The sequence below is a fragment of the Cyprinus carpio genome, chromosome B11, assembly GCF_018340385.1.
Source record: "Cyprinus carpio isolate SPL01 chromosome B11, ASM1834038v1, whole genome shotgun sequence".
NCBI lineage: Eukaryota > Metazoa > Chordata > Actinopteri > Cypriniformes > Cyprinidae > Cyprinus > Cyprinus carpio.
Window position 1 is genome coordinate 5,340,396 of NC_056607.1, and position 22,504 is coordinate 5,362,899.

General features: G+C 38.3%; 1 protein-coding gene across 10 annotated transcripts in view; it reads right to left on the reverse strand.

Moving 5' to 3' along the window:
* Nucleotides 1-960: 960 nt before the first annotated feature.
* kif21b (kinesin family member 21B) overlaps nt 961-22,504 on the reverse strand; it is an 89,119-nt gene continuing 67,575 nt past the window's right edge. For 3 of the 10 annotated variants that reach the window (XM_042733633.1, XM_042733631.1, XM_042733629.1), the window contains exons 26-35: nt 21,623-21,733; nt 16,680-16,718; nt 10,331-10,467; nt 9,669-9,849; nt 9,414-9,578; nt 9,178-9,295; nt 8,120-8,290; nt 6,859-7,058; nt 4,329-4,463; nt 961-2,537 (exon numbers count right to left, since the gene is read on the reverse strand). In XM_042733633.1, the coding sequence (XP_042589567.1) occupies nt 4,364-4,463; nt 6,859-7,058; nt 8,120-8,290; nt 9,178-9,295; nt 9,414-9,578; nt 9,669-9,849; nt 10,331-10,467; nt 16,680-16,718; nt 21,623-21,733 (1,222 nt within the window). In that variant the 3' untranslated portion in view covers nt 961-2,537; nt 4,329-4,363. Of the gene's footprint in view, nt 2,538-4,328; nt 4,464-6,858; nt 7,059-8,119; nt 8,291-9,177; nt 9,296-9,413; nt 9,579-9,668; nt 9,850-10,330; nt 10,468-16,679; nt 16,719-21,622; nt 21,737-22,504 lie in introns of all 10 variants that reach the window. The other 7 variants (XM_042733632.1, XM_042733630.1, XM_042733628.1 and 4 more) reach the window with 4 other exon arrangements.

Consider the following 22,504-nt stretch of genomic DNA (forward strand, 5'->3'; position numbering starts at 1 on the left):
TATGAATATTTATATATGTATATGAGCTTTACATTATGCAAATGACTCCAGCCTAGAGACTCATCATTAGAAATGCGATATATAACCACTGTGTAGTAGCTTTAAATCACTGACAGCAGGTTTGCGACATCACGTCATATTCAATCAAAAAGGGTAACTTGCAAATTTGATAAAAATCTCTTTTGGTAGCTTGGGAATCCTGCTGCACTCTTGCAGCACTTGATATGGGATTATCCATGCTGTGGGTCGTTCATCAGATAAACCACATCTCTGTTGTCTGGAAATAAGAGCTTCCTCCTTACAGTAGCTTGTGTATGCAGCTGTGTTCAGGTGGTGCATTGCCAAAGGCCGCCCAAAAAATGCTGTGCAGATAAGAGTGATAGATATGTTTCATTAAAAAAAGAGACTGTAAATCTAGGAAAGCCTGAGAAGGGGGCAGCGCTTGGCATAGCAAGATTGATGGCGTAAAAATAAACAGTTGGATTTGCTCTAGCAAAACAAGCTCGCGACGCCCACGTTCCCCCATCAGGCACGCCGCATCCTCCAAAGCAGAGGAGGCTGCTTCCGATTTCATTTAATAGGGAGTGAAACTCTGAAAAACACGATGCCTAATTTGACCTACTTTAACACTGCTGTCTTTAACATGCTTGTTCAAAAGTGTGATAGTGGAGAAACATCAATTTTGCATCTTATTATGGAGTCTTAAAGGGGTAAATCATCTGAAAATTAAGATTCTGTAATAATTAACTAAACTTCATGTTGTCCCAAACCTTTATGAATTTCTTTCTTCATTTGAACACAAAAGGAGAAGTTTAGCAGATTGTTCCGGCTGCTCTTTTCCATATTGATCATGTATGAGCAAAAGCAAGCTCCAAAAATTGCAAAGAAAAAAAAAAAAAAAAAAAAAAAAATCATACAAGTAGTCCACGTTACTTGTGCACTATATTCCAGTTTTTTTTCAATGACAGATTTGTCTGAGAAATGACATACTTGGATATACACAGACAAGAATGAGAGGTGAACCAGATGATTTTAATTGAATAACATTACATTTTAAAAGATTTGTGTGTGTGTGTGTGTGCGTGCGTGTGTGATTTTTTATATACTGTTTTTATGGTGTTTTTTGTTGCTCTTCCTCCATGTACCTTGATTTTAAGAAAAAGAGCAGCTACAACAATCTGCTTATCCGTCTTATTTTGTTGAAGAAAAAGTACAGGTGTAAAGTAAAGAACAATTTTCATTTTTCGGTGAACTGTTCCTTAAAAAAAAAAAAAAAGATATCTTGGACCAGGCATGCTGTGCAAATTCTTTAACACTTCTGTGTTATATGGTAGCCATAATATATATATATATAAAAAAATGGGCACTAAATTTTAAACAAAGTCACTAAATTTTTATCCAACATTCCAATGATAGATTGTCTGAAATTCTGTTTGTCGTACCAGGACTACGTCCAACAACATGAAACTGGACCTTTTCTACTCTCCTCAGGGGATCGTTGCCACTCAATCGGATACTTGAGCCTGAGGTAACATCTAGTTCTGCCTAAAACTGTCTGCTAATGTCACTAAACTCAATCCCCTGATGAGTTGAGCAGACTCAAAATGCCCACTCAGCAGACTCCGAATACTGCTTTACGCTTCTGAGACCTCTAGCCACACATCCAGAAGACAAAAAAGCTGGAATCCTGTCATGTGCAAGAAACCAAAATCAGTGAAGGTTTAACTCACAAAATCTAATTTTAAACCTGAGGTAGAAAACAAAATTCACAGCAGGATGGAGCGAACGAGTTTAAAAGCAAAGGAACAGTGTTTGTCTGTCGTTTAGGGGAGTTTAAGGAAGCCATTAGTTATTAGAAATGTTCAGAGAAACCCCCTGAAGAGGAAGGCATTGAAAAATGTGGTGGTCCATACTATTGCACAATGTTTCAAGGGAACGTGGGACTGGGATTGATGATGACTCTGCATCTGCTCACATCAGTAAACACAAAAGGTGCCAATCTTCAGGATACTGAGAAAAATGGATTCAGTTTCTGATATGACGTCAAAGCTAAAGTCATATGACTCCTTAGGAATTACAAAAAAAGTGACCTTAAAGTGATGACATCTTGACGTGATAAATATTCATAAGTAAAATCAGCAGCTACAGATGAAGTGGTCTCAAGGACATATTTCCGTTTAGACAGGAAGTGCAGAAGGACACTTCATTGTACAGATAATACAGTTTCTGCGTCATCAAAATGGCACATCCAGAAGAAAGCAACTCAGACTCTCATGATCATTGAATCATATTCCTCGGATTCGCATCTGGTTGAAAGGGTTGTGTCTCTTCTCCTTAAGGCAGGTCCAAGAAACCCACCTTCTGGAGTGAGACGACTGACCCATGGACTTTCGCCAAGGTTGGTTTCAGACACCTAAAGCTATGGTGTCCAATTAGCAGACAGCACAAAAAGGCTCCCACGATAGCAATCGTTCCAAACAGAGGATCGTCACCTTTTCTTCCCCATCTTTGGATTCCAGATCTTTACTCTCATGTCACTGTGGGATGGAAGAAACAAAAAAAAGAGACATAAAATGAGAGGTGGAGGAGATGCACAAGGCCGATAATCAGAAAGACAGACACACTTGGTTGTCTGAATCTTCAGACACCGTCACAGTAGCTCCTCACATTGAAGAGATGGCACAGACATCAAAACCAAGAGTTCACAAAGCGAACCGCCACAGTCCCCGCTCTCCTCACCAATTAGGCGCATGCACCGCTTTATCCCAATAAAAATCAAAACCCCACTGTGTGAACCAGCCCACAGAAGCATATGCTCGGATCTTATCTAACACACTCCATCTCTGAAGAAAACAGAATATTCAAGAAAGTAATTTTTCCTAACCCCATGTTTTTCTGTTCTTTAATAATCATATACAATTTAATGTGGTTTGCTCAAGGGGAAAATGGGATATGAAAAATGTTGTTTCACCATGGTTTTGGCCCAAATTTCTAGGTCTTGCTAAAAGTACTCATTGGAAAAACACTTGGATCCTGGTAAAACAGCACCAAGTCTCAGAGGGCATTGAGGCAGGATGTATCTTGTGGTTCCTAGACCTTAACTAGAACCAATTAAACAGATTTACGCCACTGGTGTTGAATGCAATTAAGGGTGCAATAGGTTTTTATTGCTCTCTAAAAGATGAGTCACTTGAGTGCATTGAAATTGGGAAGAAAAACTATGCATAGAGTCTAATTAGTACTATTTTCTTTTACTGGCCTTAAGTCAAAGAGCTAAGGGAAAGTTATGTGGGATCAAACACCTGAATAGAAGTTGGCCTATGAAACGAAACTGGTGCAAAGTACCAGTACCCGAGCTGGAAGTTGAACACAGAGAGAGATGATATACAACTAAAAGTGTGAGAAATAACTGACAGCAACAAAATGACACAGTTGAGCTGTGTAGTTTATTCTCAGACATTCTGCAGCTCACGTCCCCTCGAGCGCATTCGAAACGCTGCCTCTCGGCTTGTCTTTAACCTTCAGGAACTGTCACGCCTTTGCTCAAGTATCTGCACCGACTGCCAGTAGCTGCCAGAATCAATTTCTGTTAGACCGACAATGTTTAAAACTGCCTGAACAGCCTTATATGGCCCTACTCTCTTCATAGCACTGAGAAGTCATTTAAGAGAATTAGAATTTCAATTAATCGGTTCCAAAAGTGATTATTTGTTGACTTTTACACAGATTCTTTTGCTGCAAGATCAAAAAGATCTCATGAATTATTCTACTGGAATAAACCAGAAACTCTCATCCGCTCACTATATCCACACACTCTTCTGGTCTATTTTTAATTTTCGAGAGGACTTCAAACCTTTCTCTCTTTTTTTTTTTATACATTTTTATACAAAAGTTACAAATTTTCACTTGAAATGCTTGCACACTTTCTGAATACAGACGTACAGTTGAGCTTGACGTTACCTCGAAGTGACAAAACACTGTTTGAAAAGATTCAAAAGTCACCTTGCAAAGTTGGACAAACTGGCAACTAGTTTTTAGTTTTAACAGTTATTATAGCAGCCTGGACTCACTTAAACCTGCGTAAGTTGCGAAGCAGCCAGCCAATCAGATCAAAACTTGAAGTTCTGGGAGATTCTTGCCACTTTTAAGTGCAATATCCATCAGATAATCAGAAACAGCTGAAACGGCCACTTTTATGTGCTAAGTATGCTATGTTGTCACTTGTTAAGAGAGTTTCAGCTAAAGACTTGTCAGAAGGAAAAAGGGAAAAGGCGAAAATATCCTCAAACAGAGAGACATGAGAAGATTAGACAGAGAAAGGACAGTACCAGAGGGAACCAGGCAGAAGGTGGTTAGTGGAGGCTCAGGGGAGGCTGGTGGCCCGGCCCTTGATGGCCAGGACCCGACGGGGCAGACAGGGCGTGAGCCCGGGGACATAACTCCACAACTTCACCCGACAGTCACTGTGGTTATGAAGGCCCACAGCATGAAGGGAAGGGATGAGAGGGAGAGACAGAGAGAGTTGAAGGAACAGAGGCACATTAATAAAGAACAGTCAAACAATCCCCTGCATTCCCATGATTTGTTCTTCTGTTATGCAAATGTGAAATTGTGAAATGTAGGTATTTAGGTCTTATTAGTATGTTTGTATGTTTGTAAGTTTTTTAGTGTTTTGAAGTATGGATAACAAGAGAGTAAGAGCCTGAACTGAGTCGCAGAAATAGACGAGCAAGTCATAACAGACTCATTGAGCTGATGACCCATTTAGAACCTTTGGAGGACCGTAAATAACTGGTTCTATTATTATTTCAAAATTACCATAGTTAAACCCTGTTCTTCAATGGGACATGAAAGAAGTTCTTTATCTTGTTTTCCCAATGCACCTGTGAAGTTTTCTTTTCTCCTAATTTAGAGATGGGAAGTTCAAACTGCAAATAGGTTCATTCAAACAAACAATTCAACTTTTCTTTTACATCATAATGTAGTTCCACTCATTATGTGACATGTAAATGTTTTAACACACTAAAATAAATGTATGTGTTGGCAAATACAGCCATTCATTACTGCAGTTAGATTAAGATTAATTGGTGTATTTAGTACATTTTTATGTGTTCCAATTTAGTTTTTTACTCCAAGCATAATTGAGATAAATGTTCATGCCATATGAAGTTCTTACATCTCCTATAGGCTTTTCCCTGCACTTGAAAAATGCCTTTTTAATGCACAATAAAAAAAAGTTGATTACATTCCGACAGTGGCTGATAGATCTCAATGCGCTGCAAATGAAAAAAATACAAATAAATAAACACATGAAAATAGAAATAAACACCAGAAAATTATGAAAACATCTTCATCAGTTTGACAACACGTGCTGCAAATACTTACAACACAACCAAATACAGAAATGTGCTGCAAATATGCACAGACCACATCGTAAATGTTTAAGGGAACCGCAACAAGTGACGAACATGGCTGAGACATGTTTATCAATGTCTACGCTGAAAGGTGAGATTTTTGCCTATTTTAACATTAGCTTTTTTTGTATATTGTTAGCCTAAATAAGCTGACGAAATACACAGTTACTGTAACTGTGAAACATTAAGTAAGCTGGCTAACTTACTTTTACAACTTCCCTTACGGAAATTAACCACGCTTTTACTATAAAAAAAACAAACAAAAAAAAACATTGTTAATATAGTTTAACCATGTTAACCACAAATTAACCATGGTATTGCTACACTAACCACAGTTTAACCATGGTATTTGTACAATAGTGGATAATGGATAATTTTCTTAAGGGTTGTTGGGTACACTTGAAACTTTTCCATTGTGGTCTGTGCTACTAGCAGAACATTTCTATATTTGTTTGTGTCGCGAGTATTTGCAGCGTGTTACTGTATTTGGTTGTATTGCAAGTCTGCAGCGACTAGCAGAACGTTTCTATATTTGTTTGTGTCGCGAGTATTTGCAGCGTGTTACTGTATTTGGTTGTATTGCAAGTCTGCAGCGCATTTCTGTATTTTGTTGTGTTGCGAGTATTTGCAGCATTACTATATTTTGTTGTGAAGCAAGTCTGCAGCGCTACTTTATTTGGTTGTGATGTTTGTTTGTATTTGTGAGTCTGCAGCGCATTTCTGTATTTTGTTGTGTTGTGGGTATTTGCAGCAAATTTCTGTATTTGGTGTGTTGCAAGTATTTGCAGAGTGTTACTGTATTTGGTTGTGTTGCAAGTCTGCAGCGCATTTCTATATTTGGTTAAGTCGAGAGTATTTGCAGCTTTACTGTATTTGGTTGTTACAAGTCTGCAGCACGTTTCTGTATTTGGTTGGGTTGCAAGTATTTACAGCATGTGTGTTGTCAAACTGACGAAGATGTGCAGCACGTTTCTACTCCAGATTGGGTTGTTGGTTTTTTCGGCTCTTGTGTTATTTGTTATGTTTTGTGGTGCTTTTTCTATTTGCATGTGTTGCAGCGTGTTGAGCTCTCTCACCCACCTACATTCCTGTCACGTAAGCCCGCGCCCCGCGCGCGGGGCGGTGGTTTTTTGCCTTCGACTTTATATCTTGTGTTTTATCAAACAATGTGTTACAACAAACAATGGGTCAATGACCCAAGAGTGTCTACAATAAAGCAGGTTTGTCTAAGATAGACTTCTCCAATAATTTGGTACGCTTAAAGGTAGCCCATGCAAACTTGCATTCATCTGCTATTTTTGAACGTAACAAACTGTCCAGTCTGATTTGCAAACCAGTTCATTAAAAAAAAAAGACATAACCCCAAGAACGATTTTTCCATGAATCGTGCATCACTAGTAAATTATTCTTTTTTTATACATTCTCTCTTGCCTGATGCACGTACCTGGAGGCAGTAAAGATCTGTTTGGAATTGGCGCAGATGGCATTTATAGGGCTGTCATGGCCCTTAATCTCTCCGATGGGTGTGAAGTTGTCCACGTTCCACACCTTGAGCATTCCCCCCCTGCAGGCACTGAGGAGCATGGGCCGCCCGGGAACAAACGCCAGAGCACACACCCAATCCTTGTGCGCATTTGGGATTTGCTGAGAAAAAAAAAAGTAACATTCCATTTTTAGCTCACCTCTGCTCTACAAACGACACCATTCTCAGTGTCAATCAGGTCTGCAGTACAAACAGTGGATGGAAGTTTAATTCTTCAGTTTAGGGGTTAACCTCTAACCCTTACTACTCACAAAATAGTAATAATAAGACTGCAAATGATTTCAACAAACAAGCCGAATTTTAAATTTAAAATCACCACAGAGTAAAAAAATATATATATAGATGATATAAAAAGACATTTATGAAGCTCTATATGTCACATGATAAATTTCGCTTTATTACCACCATCTTCGGCTGATGCTGCCAACAGGCCTGTGGACGAAAATTCTCATAAAAGAGAGCAACCAAAGCACTTTATCTTGGCAAATTTACCCAGTTGTGCAATCAGAGAGAGCACGTAAAGTGTGTTTATAGATAATCCCACTGCTTACACATTGGTAACTGCACTGGGATTTAAACGTCTTCCTATTGAGGGCGAGAGGTGGCATGTGCTGTCAATCACTTAAAATATAAAGATTTGGATATGTTTAATATATTAAGACATCTACTGGTGCCGATAAATGAAGCCATCCTACAGCTAATGACACAGAAACAATAGGTAAATGCTGGGTCTTTATCTTCTGAAACATAATTTGTCTGTGTATATATTATTTTTCGGTACTGGATATTGTATTTAACTTTTATCGCTGTCACTCATGTAAGCTGTCTTAACTTTAATGCACTTTAAACTCTTTAAAGCACTTACAGTTTACAGTTCTTTCCCAGTTTTTCCTTTTCTAGTTCTTTAAATTAATAATTATATCAAAATACCTAACTGAAATCTACATTTCTCAGTCATAATTAAAGAAAAAAATGGGGGGGGGGTTGCCACATGAGGCCCACTGCTTTGACAGTATGATGACTGTACAGAGGACATGAATTAATATTATGACCACGAATAGTTCATACTTTACAAGCAGTGTGTAAATTATGTTATGCCACATTATAACATCACACATTAACATAAGACCAAAATACGCTTACATGCAATAGTAATTTTTACCTGAATAAGTTCCTGCTGTCCCAGATCCCATTTCTTAATGCCATTGTCTCGGGATCCACTGAACAGTACGTCACCATGTACAGCAAGGCACTCAATCCCATCGTAATGAGGAGGCTCGAAGTTATGAGCTGGTCCGATGTTACCCTGGGTTCCCTCCGCAACATCAAATATCTGCATTAAAGAGATCATGAATTGAGAATGAATTTTGGCATATAAGAGGTCATTGTACTATAAAAGTATGTAGCAAGTTTCAGAAGCTTTTATTGAAACCAAGCTGCCAAAAGAACTTGTTTTGTACTTCTACAGGTTTTTCTAGAGGTTTTTATTATGCAATAGATATGAATACATTGGCACGAGACTGCTATATGATTGTTTTGATATGTAAGAACTTGTGGTTAGCTGTTCTGCCACAAAATCATTTATTTTAAGGGTAAGTTTTTAGGGGTATATAATGAAATGTAATGTGCACATTGTTCATTTTACTAGCATTAAAAACATGTTTTCAAATTGTGATTAAATTATATACAGAAAGTGAACAAAGTGCCATCCCTTCATAATAACTGAAGCTGTCACTTTAGTTCAGCGCAAGTTCTGCTATCTCACCAAATCAGCATAATCAAACTCAAATTTCCATCGTGTCAGCACTTTCTTGGTTATGATGAGAGCATTCACAAGAGTATGTGAGTTAGCGCTGAACAATACTAACTACAATGCCCAGTGCTGCCAAAACAAAGTGCAAAAAGGAACCTTTGATGGAGTAAATGTACGGTAAACATAGCACTGTAATCCATGCTTTACACACTTAGTAAAATGCAAATAGTTAATTGTTTCAACAGCTTCACATGCATAATACTTATTTCATATGCAAAGATGTTGCAACTGTTCAAACCATAGTATAAAACAAGGTAGAAAATGGCTATTTATTTCTAAATTATTTATATTTTTTTTATTTCTAAACTGCTTTTGATGCAAATATTTTAAACCTATATCCTAGATGAATTATATGAAGAAAAGACATCTATATAAAAAGGGAAGTAACCTAAAATGGTTAAACGCACCTTCACGTAATGGTCTTTGGATCCAGTGATCACCTGATCCTTGCCTCCTCCAGAATAACCCACTGTAAGACACATGACTGACCCAATGTGTCCGGTCAGCTTCCCAGTGGCCTGCATTCTGCACACAAAGAATATAACAGAATATGCACAAGGTTATGAACGCTGTACAGCCAATTCACTTGGTAGGTTTTTTAATTCATCAATAATTGCTAATGACTTGGGAATGAATTCTGCACCTGTTGAGGTCCCATGTGCGGACAGTGTTGCCTGCAGCGGCATACAGCACAGATCCGGAGGGATTGAGGGCGATCTGGTTGATCTGGTACTCGCCTTGGGCTGTAGTGATGGTGCGAGTGGTTGTACCAGCACAGGCATCGCCTGAGACCACCTGACCCGATGACCTAATGATGGAGGAGTTGAAATTTTCATGCCAAACTAAAAAACTTAGCATTCAGACGCTACAGCTAAATGCTAATTGAACATATACTCACGTGAACGTCCGGACACACTTGGCAGAATCGCGAATGTCCCATACTTTGATGTATGAAGTGGAAACTGTGAAAACCAGGCCAGAATAGCTGCAATATTTGACAGACACAACGTTGTTAGGATGTCCTCTCAGGGTCACGATTTCCTGTCCAGTCACCAGATTCCACATCTTGCAGGTTCGATCTGAATATCAGGTATTAAAAAAACAAAAAAGTTACATTATTCATAATGTTTATGATGCCAATCATGTTCATCCTTGAGCCAAAAGTAAAAAACTGAAGTGTATTTTGTGCTTTGTTTTAATTAATTTAACTATTTGAAAAATGTTCAGTCCCTTCAATGTATTAAAAGTCCTTAAGATGAAATTTGTACTCAATGCCCCCCACCCACCCCAGTATAAACACAAAAACATAATTTGCAAAATATGCATTTATGATTACAGTTTCAGGATGCAATGCTGGTAGCTTGTAAATGAATAATAACTGAAGCACTGTGAGTAATATATAAAGATGCACAAGATTTCTGTTGAGCTGCCCACAGTTAGCCTTCTTTACAGCAGTGGGCTTTTGACCTTGAAAAAATGTAATTCAAATTGGCTCATGTGTTTGCGCTTATGGGTGTTTATGTTTTCCTTTCACAGGTTCACAGTGGAAAAAAAATGCACCTTTAGAGCCGGTAAATAGCAGCTCATCTGTGGCATCCAGGCAAAGCACAGGTTTGGTGTGTCCCTCGGCCATTGCCACACACTGCAGAGGGGCCGTCCTGCCCCCCTTCAGCCCACCTGTGGAAGTGATTACACCCCTGCACAAAGACAAGCAGCATTTTAAAACACAGTTGTGAAGTGCGGAAGTCTGTGAGGTGGAAAGGAGGATGTCGCAACAAAGCTTGTTTGTGTTCAAATACAACGTGTGCCATCTGTTCCACGTGGATGGACAAAAAAAACAGAAAAACATTTTTTTGGAATCAATGTGTGAAAGCACAATAGATTGAAGGACAATAGAAAGAGAAAAAAAATGAAACAGGAATAAGGTCCAATCCATTAACCTAATTAAAGATTATTGTCAAGTTTGTGCAGCCACTGAACAGTGTTAATATGTAGAGTACAAGAATTAGCATGCGGGCTAAGCTAACATGCTATGCAATACTAAGCTATTGCTAACTGAAAAACCAAATAATGATATACAGAATTGGATATTTACCATTAAAACATAATTTTAAAAAATCTTAAAATATTAAACAGCATGCATCATAAAGAGATCTTGCTGAATTTCTTATCAGGCATTGAATAGAGTAGTCATTAAAAGTTCTTTCAGCCACTGGAGTTGCTAGGTGGACTTGATTCAATGGGCAGACTTAATTGTTCATGTCCACTCCTTTGTGAGATCCGGCGGTTGAACCTTGCACACTCCAGGCCCCCATGCTTCGGCCAGTCTCCCTAGAGTTCATTGTCAACGTGCTGATATTTAATTTGATTTATCAGACTCCAGCTGTGTTTTACAGGCCACCTCTGTCTTCCTCTCCGGGCTCCATAGGTCACACAGGACATAGCCATCAGCCAAGCAGACGAACATGAGTGAAAACAATAGAACAGACTCCATATATCGAGCAGGTGCTAATTATGTCCTGTCGTAGTGTACCACTGCCAAGCACCAGGGGAGCCGATACATGTGATGTTGATGTCACAGTGACTGCAAAGCCAAGCCGAATGCACACTTGAAAGGGAAGCCTGTTCGACTGATGCAAACTGCAGCCAAGTCTTCTGTGAGTTGTGGACTTTGGTTCAGAAACTTAAATCCGCTTTTCAAAGCCGCTCAGTTGGTCACTGCTGACTTTGCAGGGTGGCACAGAAAGTGGATCTATTTTAAGACATCTTCAACCTCCATATGTTTTGCAGAAGCATGATCGACTCTGGTGTGGTGCAAGTAATATTATCTCTAGACCCCAAAGGCTGCAATTGACAGAAATGTTAAAGGGATAGTTCACCCAAAAATTACAATTCTGTCAATTATTACTCACCCTTGTGTTGTTCCAAACCCATAAGACCTTCATTCATCTTCAGAACACAAATATATTACATAAAATATATTTCTGATGGAATTTAGGAGCTCTCTGACCCTGCATACACAGCAAGGATATTACCATGATCAACCCACAGAAATGTAGTATAATGACATCGGTAAAATAGTCCATGTCACATCAGGGGTTCAACTATAATTTTACGAAGCTACGAAAATACTTTAGAAAACAGTAACATAATTTTCTACTACGAAGAAAACAGTAACATAATTTATTCAACAATTCTTCTCCCCGAGTTCAGAACGTAATCAATTAAATCAGCGTTGTTTATGTTCAGTAGAAATTGTGTACATGCTGAATGTAAACAACGCTGATTATGTTCTAAGTGTTTTATATGATTTGGTTGAGGAGGGTGAGTTTGGTTGAATAATTTATTATTGAATTTTGTTATTTTTGTTTTCTTTGCACATAAAAAGTATTCTCGTAGCTTCATAAAATTAGGGTTGAACCCCTGATGTCACATGGACTATTTTTCTGATGTCCTTGCTACGTTTCTGTGCGTTGATTGTGGTGATATCCTTGCGGTCTATGGAGGGTAAGAGAGCTCTCAGATTTTATCAAAAACATCTTCATTTGTGTTCCGAGGATGAATGAAGGTCTTACGGGTTTGGAACGGCATGAGGGTCAGTAATTAATGACAGTATTTTCATTTTTGGGTGAACTAACCCTTTAAGCACTTAGGTAACACTATTTAAAGGATTGGTTCACTCCAGAAATAAAATTTGTCCCCCCATGTCATCCAAGATGTTCATGTCTTTTTCAGTCAAAAATAAATGAAGGTTTTTAAGGAAAACATTCCAGGATTTTTTTCCATATAGTGACCTTCAAAAGGGGACAGCTTCAAAGGGCTCTACTAGATCCCAGTCGAGGAATAAGTGTCTTCTCTAGCGAAACGATTGGTCATTTTCAAAAAACAATTTATATAAAGTTTAACTACAATGCTCGCTCATTTTAAGAATGCATTCTATGCACCACTTGGTGCATGTGACCCTTCGGTGTATTCACCTCAAGGACTTTGGTGTTCAGTTTCTTTTTGTCGCATGTCCTGATGCTCTGATGCTTTGGAGGCCCCTTGCCCCACTGGCCTAGTCCATAATCCAGAGTTGATATGCACGAGAACAGAAAGTAGATATGACTTGTGCACGTGTGCTGAGGCAGCACAGAATCTGCAAATGATCGACTGAAACTCTCGCACTCAAGCAGGGATGAAAAGAAGGAACCTACTGCATGTGGGGATGCAGAGCAACACAGGCCTTTTTAAACTTATTTATATCCACATAAATTGTTTAAAAGACTCTTTGCAGGAGACAGGCAGCACTTCTTCCTCCTGGCAGCCTATTTGAGAGAGATGGTCCCAATTAGGAACCACAGAGTTTCCCGGAAGCTCCCAAAAGACACTTCAAAATCTCTTCTTCATCAGTATGAATGCCATCAAACCGCCCATCAATCATTGAGACCGCAGTCAGACAAAGGCGAGGAACGAACGGTTGCTCTCAACCATGTTGGGACCCGTGTTATGACGTCAACATTTTGTGGTCTGTCTAATGGCTGACAGGCTTGGCATCACCATCACACGACACCTGTCATGGTTGCTCATATCACATCAGGGAGCAAACAATGTTTCGCCTTGGATGGGCGCCACTAGCTTTTTCTGTTTTCCCCCAACAATAGTGCAGGCAAGCTGGTGTGCAATTGAAAACCACAATCTCCACATCCATCGTAACAGCACCACAGAGCCAAATGCAAATGGATGTAACGTTTACTGACAGCTGGCAAGCTGAATTTCTGGTCAGATTTATGATGGACCACTGCCACGGGCTAAATAAGGGTTTCTATCGCAGGAGAGATGTGCTAAACACACATGTTGTTTTGATGGAAGAGAGGATTCGTCTATAAACTGCTCCAGAACTTCAGGAAATAAAAATAAAACTTAAGGTCTCAAGGACTTGTACTTGAGGGACCAAGACAAGTAAAATGACTTTGGGGTTGATCTCTCATCTTATTTCTGTCTTATTTTTCCATGCTCCCACTTGTGCAGAGCGGAGGATGCATTATGTCAGTCATAACAGTGGGGGTGTTTTCAGCTCAGTACTGACCCCACCTGGAAAGTCATTTCTTTGAGTAAACAGGTGTCAGAAGAAAAATCAAATCAAACAAAAGTAGGCATTACTTTTCAAAAACCGGCTTCATTTTTGGCATAATTTTTTTCTGCCAAGAAAGCTTTTTAACTCCAGTTGTGCCTGCCAATTAGCCCACATATATTGGCAACCTGGCAGAGCTAAACAAGCTTTCCCTCCCCTAAAAAATAATGAGGCTCTTCCCCTTAAGGCTGACAAAGCGTTCCCGACCAGCCCAAGTCTCGGAACGTTCCTTCCTGCCGGCCGAGCGAGACAGAAATGAAGCTGGAGTTTGGGATGAAGGAAAATTGGTCTCCAGTGGGCTGAGATCAGCCTCTGTCCAGCTCAGTGCCTGTGAAGTCCTAATGATGGTGGAGCCGTCAAAGCCTCTGTGCCGGCGCAATCGCACAGAGGTGACAGGAGGATGGCTGATTAAAGAGGAAACTGGGACATCCCAGCTCTCTGAGGACAGATGAAACACGAGAGACTGCTGTTGGCACATTTATGCTCTCTAAAGTGAGAGAAACTCTAGGGAGGTCCGGCGAACAGGAACTGATGGTGATCGGGTTCCAGACTAACACTGTGTTAACTGTGTAACACTGTGTTTTTTTTTCCATCTAAAGTAAATCTACACACATGTGCACAAGCAAAACTCATCGACATGGTGTTTAGGGTGCTCTAGGTGGACACTAGGCACTGTTACCCTGGGTGTTTGCTAATCAAGTCAAAATAAGACACCGCAAATTCTCTAAATTCTCCAACTTCCATAATTTTTTTTTTTTTTGCTTTCTTTATTGCCCTCCAGGCAAAACGGTTCACAGCTGGGAGTTAGTAACAGTGATGTTTGCCTTGGCAAGCTTCAATAATGAGCACCACATAATTTCTCCACACCATGCAGCTTAATTTTTTGCTAATTTGAGCCGATAAATGAGAAATTAGAAAAGTGTGAAGAGTTATTAAGGAAAATGCTCACAATTTTATTCCTCACTCAGTGTCAATCAAACAAACTCAGTCAATACAGGTACAGTGCCATGCTGTGCTATGAACATTACTGCCATAAACCAAAAATCAGTCTATACACACTCGACATGCAAGCCCTGCGATACTAAAAATGCATGAAAAAGGAAACACTCCATTTCACACAAGTGCAAAAACCAAAACATTACAACAAATGACAACAGCAAATTTGAAAGGGAAAAAAAAATAGAATTGATGTTCTAAAAACCACACCTTCATGCAGCACATAACCAATGAGGAGTGAGCTCACGGTTCTGGACCCTTCCACTGGGTTGAAAGGAAAAGAAATCTAATGCTCTGAGAACAACATGGAGTGTGAAAAGGGGGAAGTGGAGATGGGGGGGGGTCCTTATGTCTCTTCTCCAAGTCTCCTCAGCAGAGAAGATGAGCATGAGGAGGTCAGGATATGGAGTTTCTGTGCGTTTCATGGATAAACGAAGGGGGTGTTGTTATGAATGAACCTTATCTGAACATTGCCATAGCGGGATTTAGAGCAGACCGCTGTGGTTCAGAGAATAAAAGCCTTCCCTACTGACACCCTCAGCTTTACGCTGATCAAAGAGGGTGTTGATCTAAAAAAAAAAAAAAAAAAATCCCCAGTCCAAACTGGCCAGTTACACTGGATTCAGATAAGACAATTTAGCCGAAATACTAAGACATCATAGCGTGAAGTTTATCATCATGCTGTTTTGTTTCATTCGGGTATAGTTTATCACCAGTGGCTCACTTGGTGAACAAGTTAAGCCAGATGTCTGTGATTCCTCCATTAAACAGATTTGTCTCTCAAAGGAAATTTGGGACTGAGTAGTTCCAAGCACTCCATGTTCCATCATAGAGCCATTAGCTTCTAATGGTATAACAAGAGCAACTCGAAAGAAACGAGAAAAATGCAATCGTGGTGTCAAGATAATAGGGTGCAGAGAAATCACAGTGTCACTATATTGGATAAGAAAAGAATATTGAGCAACATACAAAATTGAACCTGTGGGGTTTGTCTGAACCAATTTTTTGGAGTCTTTATAACAGAGGCCAGAGGAAACTTGTGAAAAAAACTAATTAGATTACTGTAGTTCAAAGGACAAAAAGACAAAACTTACTCAACATGTTAACAAGTTCGGTCGGCATCTTACTAGCCAATTTTCCAGTCAATTTTCATTTATAAGCTTCATTTACATAGTTGCTTAAGAGTCAAGAGACAGGGCATCTCTCAGTGGTTGGGTGTTAACCTTCTGGACTACTTAAAATATTGTTCAGTTGAGGCAGACTTTCATGGCTTTGTGAGCAACTACTGAAGTTCTTCTCTGTCAGATCAGGTAATTTTGATAATTTGTGACAAGGAATCAGAGAAAAATATTAAAGGCAGTGGGCAGAAGGTATCGAGATTTTGGCAAAAATGCCAGTAGGTGTGACACTCCAGACCAAAATCGTTTTGAGTTGGCTAGTGGGACGCCACCTTTAGATCCCAGTCCAGAGCTGTTGCAAGAGTCAAATTGGGTTTTTAATAGGGCCTTCCAAACAGCTCGGCAGGAAATGATCAATTAAATGATTTTGTGACATTTAAGCTAGTACATTCATATCAAAAGATTTATTTCGAAATCGGTTTTCCTTCCTCTGAACCTTCAAGATGTTGAAGCTATTCAAACAAGTCCGTCCATAAGGTTCATTCACTTCTCACAGAGTTCACAGCACAGGATGCAAATGGAAAGGGTGCATGCATGCTCACGCCATGACCACACCGGTGGGGGCGTGGCCGGGCGGGGCAACCAGGCAACAGGAAACAGAATGACAGACAGAGATCTCTACCTGAGCACCTCCGAGAGAGAGGAGTCGCTGTCATCCGACCTATAGGGCAAAACGGCAGCTGGGTTAGGGGAAGGTGGGAAGAGTCAGTAGAAGACAGATAGGGAGGGGGGAGGAGCCTTTTAGGAAGCAGGCGGGAGCAGGGGTGGGGCTAGAGCAAAGAGGGAGGAGTTAGCAGGAAGGTTATGCAGAGTTCATCGGGTGGGGTTACTGGTATAAGACTCAATGTTAACAGGAAGAGCCCACTCCAAACCTGAGCTCTGATCCATATATAGAAGCCTCACAGTGCTGTATTCCCAGAGCTTATGTTGTTTTGGATACTTCACGTCTCAATTCACTATCTATTCAGCTATTTGATCTGAGCTGTTTTATAGTGACTATCAACAAAATAAAACATGTCTCTAATAAAAAAGGGCAGCACTTTAGTGAGACATATTATCAATACTATTTTTTTCATTTGGGCAGCATCTCTATTGAAACACTATAGCGCTCTAGGCTAAATGTCCCCCACTATTCACAGACGTAATATACAAGTACATGAGATTCAAAGCCGCACGTGGCAATCATCGCTCACACATTATACTATACAAGTGCTTTTATGTGAAATTGGATGTTTGCTGATGTGCACAATAAAATATGAATGATACACAAACATAAGTGGTTTCCTTTCATCAATAGAATTAGTTTTGGAAATATTTAGTTGTGACTGAGAAAAAAACTCTGTTTCCACAAACATTTTAAGCAGCACATTAATAAGAAATATCTCGTATTACAATGATTTCTGAAGGATCATGTGACACTGAAGACTGGAGTAATGGCTGTTGAAAATTCAGCTCTGCATCACAGGAATAAATTACATTAAAAGTATATTAAAACAGAAATCTATTTTCTATTGGTCAGTGACATCGGTCAATGAAGTCAGAGACTTAGAGTCAAAACTAAAACAAACCACTGGCAGTCCCTCGGATCGCATTTGATTGGCTGAAATGTAAATGAAGTGTCACACTACTTTAAAACACAGACTCAGTCAGACTAAAAGCAAATAATCTTATGACTTTTACACATGCTTATTTGAGAAACTGATTAATGAGAGTGTGACCAATTGACAGGACACTTTGATTCGCTGACACCAACACTGATTTGAATGTTGATGAAGGTCTATTAATATTGGCCTGCATCAATGTCATGCGTCTGCTGTCCGGTTTTGTTATTCTGTGCTAACCCGAGCAAAGACTTAAAGGCTGTTAGGATTACAGTCTAATCAAGTCAGTCCCGCTCATTAGGGACCAATCAGTAATCAAGTGGAGAAGTGTCTCATGGGTAAAAATAATTAAGATCACATAACAGCGTATATACTGAGACCGACGCACTCACTGTGACTGACATGCACATTAACAGGTGAGATTATCAATGTAAAGACGCATCAAGATACATGAGAAAGGATCTAATTAAGTTCTAAATAAAAAGAAGTGGTAAAGGAGGAAGTTTATTAGCAATGCATAATAATTGTCAAAGTTAATTTCCATATGACAACCAGTGTTTAAAAATGTTACAAGGGTGGTGCGATGTGGTTGCTAAGATGTTCAGAGTGGTTGTTATTATGTTGCTATGCAGTTACTAGACCAAAAGGCCTGTTATTCTGATCCCTAAATACTGTTTGACTACTCCAAAACAACTTACCCCCAGAAAGGGGTCAAAACTGACCCAATAGTGTGTCCCAATTTTTTTTTCAAAAACACATTAATTTATAACATTTGTAGTGAACGGTCTAACAGGTATTTTATAAACAAATAAAATAAAATGAAAAATGGCATTTATTTATTTAATATTTTATTTATTTATTATAAATCTTATACAAGTATGCAAGTGTTAGCAAATACATGTACATATTTGTTGGTCATAAGTATATATATATATATATATAAAAAAAAAAATAAAAATTATTCAAATAGGGGGTTAGTAGCCATATGCATTTTTGACTCACCATGGCATTTACCTATCAATAATTTTGTCAATAATAATAATTATACCTCAATACATCATGGATTAGTCCATTTTGGTTCGTCTTTTTCAGTTTGTCATTTTGACAATACCATATTTGAAAACAAATTCAAAGAGTCAATGTATTTGCTACATAATTTACCATATTTTTTATCATTATTTTTCTCGCATTATCAAAACGGGATTTTATCAGTTGTTGTCACTCTTTAATGCATACACTACTAGTCAAAAGTTTAGACACACCTGAATTAATATTTCATCAGGATCTAAAAACAGTGGTTCTCAAACAGGGGGCTGCAGGATGACTTTAAATTGTTATTATTTTTATTAAAATATTATTAATAATAATATTGTTAGTAATACTTAAACTTAATATTTATGATGCCGTTGGACCCATCTGTTATTGCATGATTTAACAGCAATATCTTCACCTTAACCTTAAGTAATCTTGACAAACTGTTTATGACTTGAAAGCTTAGACTCTAGCTGTCATATTTTGTGACTGATTTTCAATATATTTTACAGAGCAACCATATTTTATTAATTTGCAACAAGCGTACTCAGAGTCAGTCAAGCGAGTTCTGACTTTTATTTAAAAATAACAATACACATGTAAACTCTTGAAACAAACTGGAAAAAAACTATTCTTTTTTGTTTTTGTCATTTTTTTTTATTAGATAAAAGAGAAACTGACAGATTCTCTGTTTGCAACATGTCTTTTTGTTAGAGGTTGAATTCAAATCAATACTTTCATACTGCCCATAATACTTATGAATATGATGCATACGTCATCAATATTTTGAAAAGTATGTTTCAGATTGAAATCCGATCATATTTAAATAGTCTGAACGGCAAAAAACTACATGAAATCCGATTTTTGCAAGTCTGTTTCGAGCTACATTTATATGTGGTTGGAATCCTATTCAAAATACATTCCTGGAAATCCGTTTCAGTCTGACCGGTCAGTACAGATTTAGCCTAGCTTTTTCACATTTTCACGGCACATAAAATGTAAAAAAGTCAAACTTTTTTGTAGAAAACATACTGAATATGTCTTATTGTCATAGCTTGTCTTTACAGAAACAAGCTTTTGTTGTTGCGAGCTGCAAGTCAAGCGGAAAAAGACAATATATTGCTAGAATATGCACCTCTTTGAGTTTTGAAACCAGCGGAGACTGCAGCACGGAATAAAACTGCACATTCCAGCTTCCTGTGTTTCTGCCGCTGCCTCATAAAATGAAATTCATAATAATAATAATCCAACGCGATGGCAATATGTTGTCACGTCGTAAGACAACATCTGTTTTGCAAACTGTATTGCTGTTATTATTGTTGTTTTTAGCATTGGCATAACGCAACGGCATTGCCATAGAAACCAACACTCGTTCCGTAAAATGAAAGAGCGCTTATGGACACACAAATCGGATATGAACAGTTGCAATACACTGTGTGGACAGTCAGTTATTCAAATCTGATTCCTCCGATATGCACAAAATTGGATTTGAGCTGACAGTCTGAACGAGGCTTTTGTGATATCAACCTCAAATTCGGAACACGACTCATTACAATTTTTGGTTTTGATTTTCTGGTAGTTTTAGAGTTCAACATTTTGTAAAATATATATCTTAAATAAAATATTGCTTTTTACAATTTATGTTTTCAGAAACGTAAACTTCCAGAATTTTTTCCAGGTTTGTTTTCATTTTTCTCATTTCTATTTCTACTTTTTTCTCACTTTTTCTACCAAGGGTCTTCTTCAAAAAGAGACCAAACTTAAGTCTGTGCTTCAAATCATTCAAGAGTTATAACAACTTAAGTTGGAAAATTACATTTCAGTTCAATTATCAGGTCTATGTTCAAAAAGTAGAACCAACAGTTAACAGTTTAACATAACGATTTTTGCTCCCATTTCAAGTCTAAAATCTTATAAAAGTAATGGTGTGCTTCTCTTCAATAAGTTCGCAAGATCTGAGGCATCACATACACTCACAAATAATGCCGGAAGGGTTGCACCATCAGGGGTTTGTTCAAATCTCTAATTCTAAGTATGAGCTACAGTAATAATGATGCTTGCCTTAGCAAATAGTGCTAATTATGGTAATTTAACACAGAACACAAAATAACTGTGCTTAAGGTGGTTGTATGACTATGAACAGGATAGATAGCAAGCCAATCGCTGTAAACAAACTAAGGAATGGTGCGGCCTGGTAGAAATTGCATTAAGAGAAATTTACAGTCTGCTACCATATGTGTCCTATCCCACACTCTCTCTCTCTCTCTCACAACCACACACACACACACACACACACACACACACACACACACACACACACACTGGGGAATGCAATATTCAAGGGGTTGGAGAAATAATGAGATAAATCCCTGACAGGCGCATCAAATGACCAATTTCGATCTCTATGGCAATATCAGACACTGCTGATTCAATTATGGAAGGAAAGTGCAAACAAAACCCATCTTCAGAGGGTGCAATAATTGGTTATTCTACCCTAATGTGCCCACTTGTGGTGTTATAATGAGAATTCACAGGAGCCGAAGAACTGACAGTAGCTTCTGCTGTCGGCTCTGAGTTATATTAACCATTCGACTGCAATTAGAGATTGATACTGCCTGTGGCACACACAGGGTTAAAGCTGAGGTACTGAACTAGTGGATTAAAATACTGTAATGAAGCACTCGAAGTAACCTGACAGAGAGCATAGTCATTTACTTATAGCTGAAGGAGAAAAAAACTAGCTGGGTGGAAAGGAAAGCAATTAAATAAACCTAGAGAACATGTGGGCTTATGCAAAATCCCATGCACAGGTATGATGAGGAATTAGACCTTAAAAGTAAATCAACCTCTGATGTTTTTTTTTTTTGTTTTGTTTTTTAAATCAAGATAATAAATAGTTCATGCTGTCTGTGTGTGTTTGTGTGCAACTCACTTGTCGAGTGCTGAGCCCTGACTCTGGTTGCTTGTCAGCCGGGAAAAGACATTGCGGTCGTTGCGTGTTCGAAGTGGAGGGGAAGGAGGAGGGGTGTAGCCTACCTCTGGACTTCTGACATTAAAACAAAGAAAAACCATACACACACAAAAACAGCATGTTTGATTAAAGTAATCAGTGTAACAGTATACTGAAACCTAATATTTCAGAACATATCAATGGGTAACCTGATACACACTTCACCTTTAAGTATGTTAAAGGGATAGTTTACCTAAACATTACAATTCTGCCATCATTTACTCATACTCTGGTTGTTGTCAATGGCTACCATCAACTATTGGTTACCAATATTCCTCACAATATCTTCTTTTGTTTTCAACAGAAGATAGATACTCACAGCAGTTTGGAACATCTTGAGGGTAAGTAAATATCATGTCGAATTGCCCATGTCAAATTTATTTGTATAGAGAACCATTAAAATTAACATGTCGACTAAAGTAGTTTACAGCATAATATTGATAATAAAATAAGAATAACAAAAATAGAAATGGTAAAAAACTAAATCATAAATTATATATACATAAGATTTATACTATATATTTTTGTTTGCAAAACTAAATAATTAGTTTTTACAATGGCATTTTACAATATGTCTAAGAAAATAATTAAGACATCTTGGGAAAATGTCCTTGCTTTTAGATACATAAAGCTGAAGGAAAATATTTTTATGTATTTTATTACTGTACTATTGATTAATTGACTGATTGAGTTGATTGATTCATTGATTCATTCAATTCATTCATTTGTTTAGTTGTAAGCTAAAGCAACATAAAAACACCACACAAAGATACAACAAATAAGTACATTGCAAAATAGTCTTTT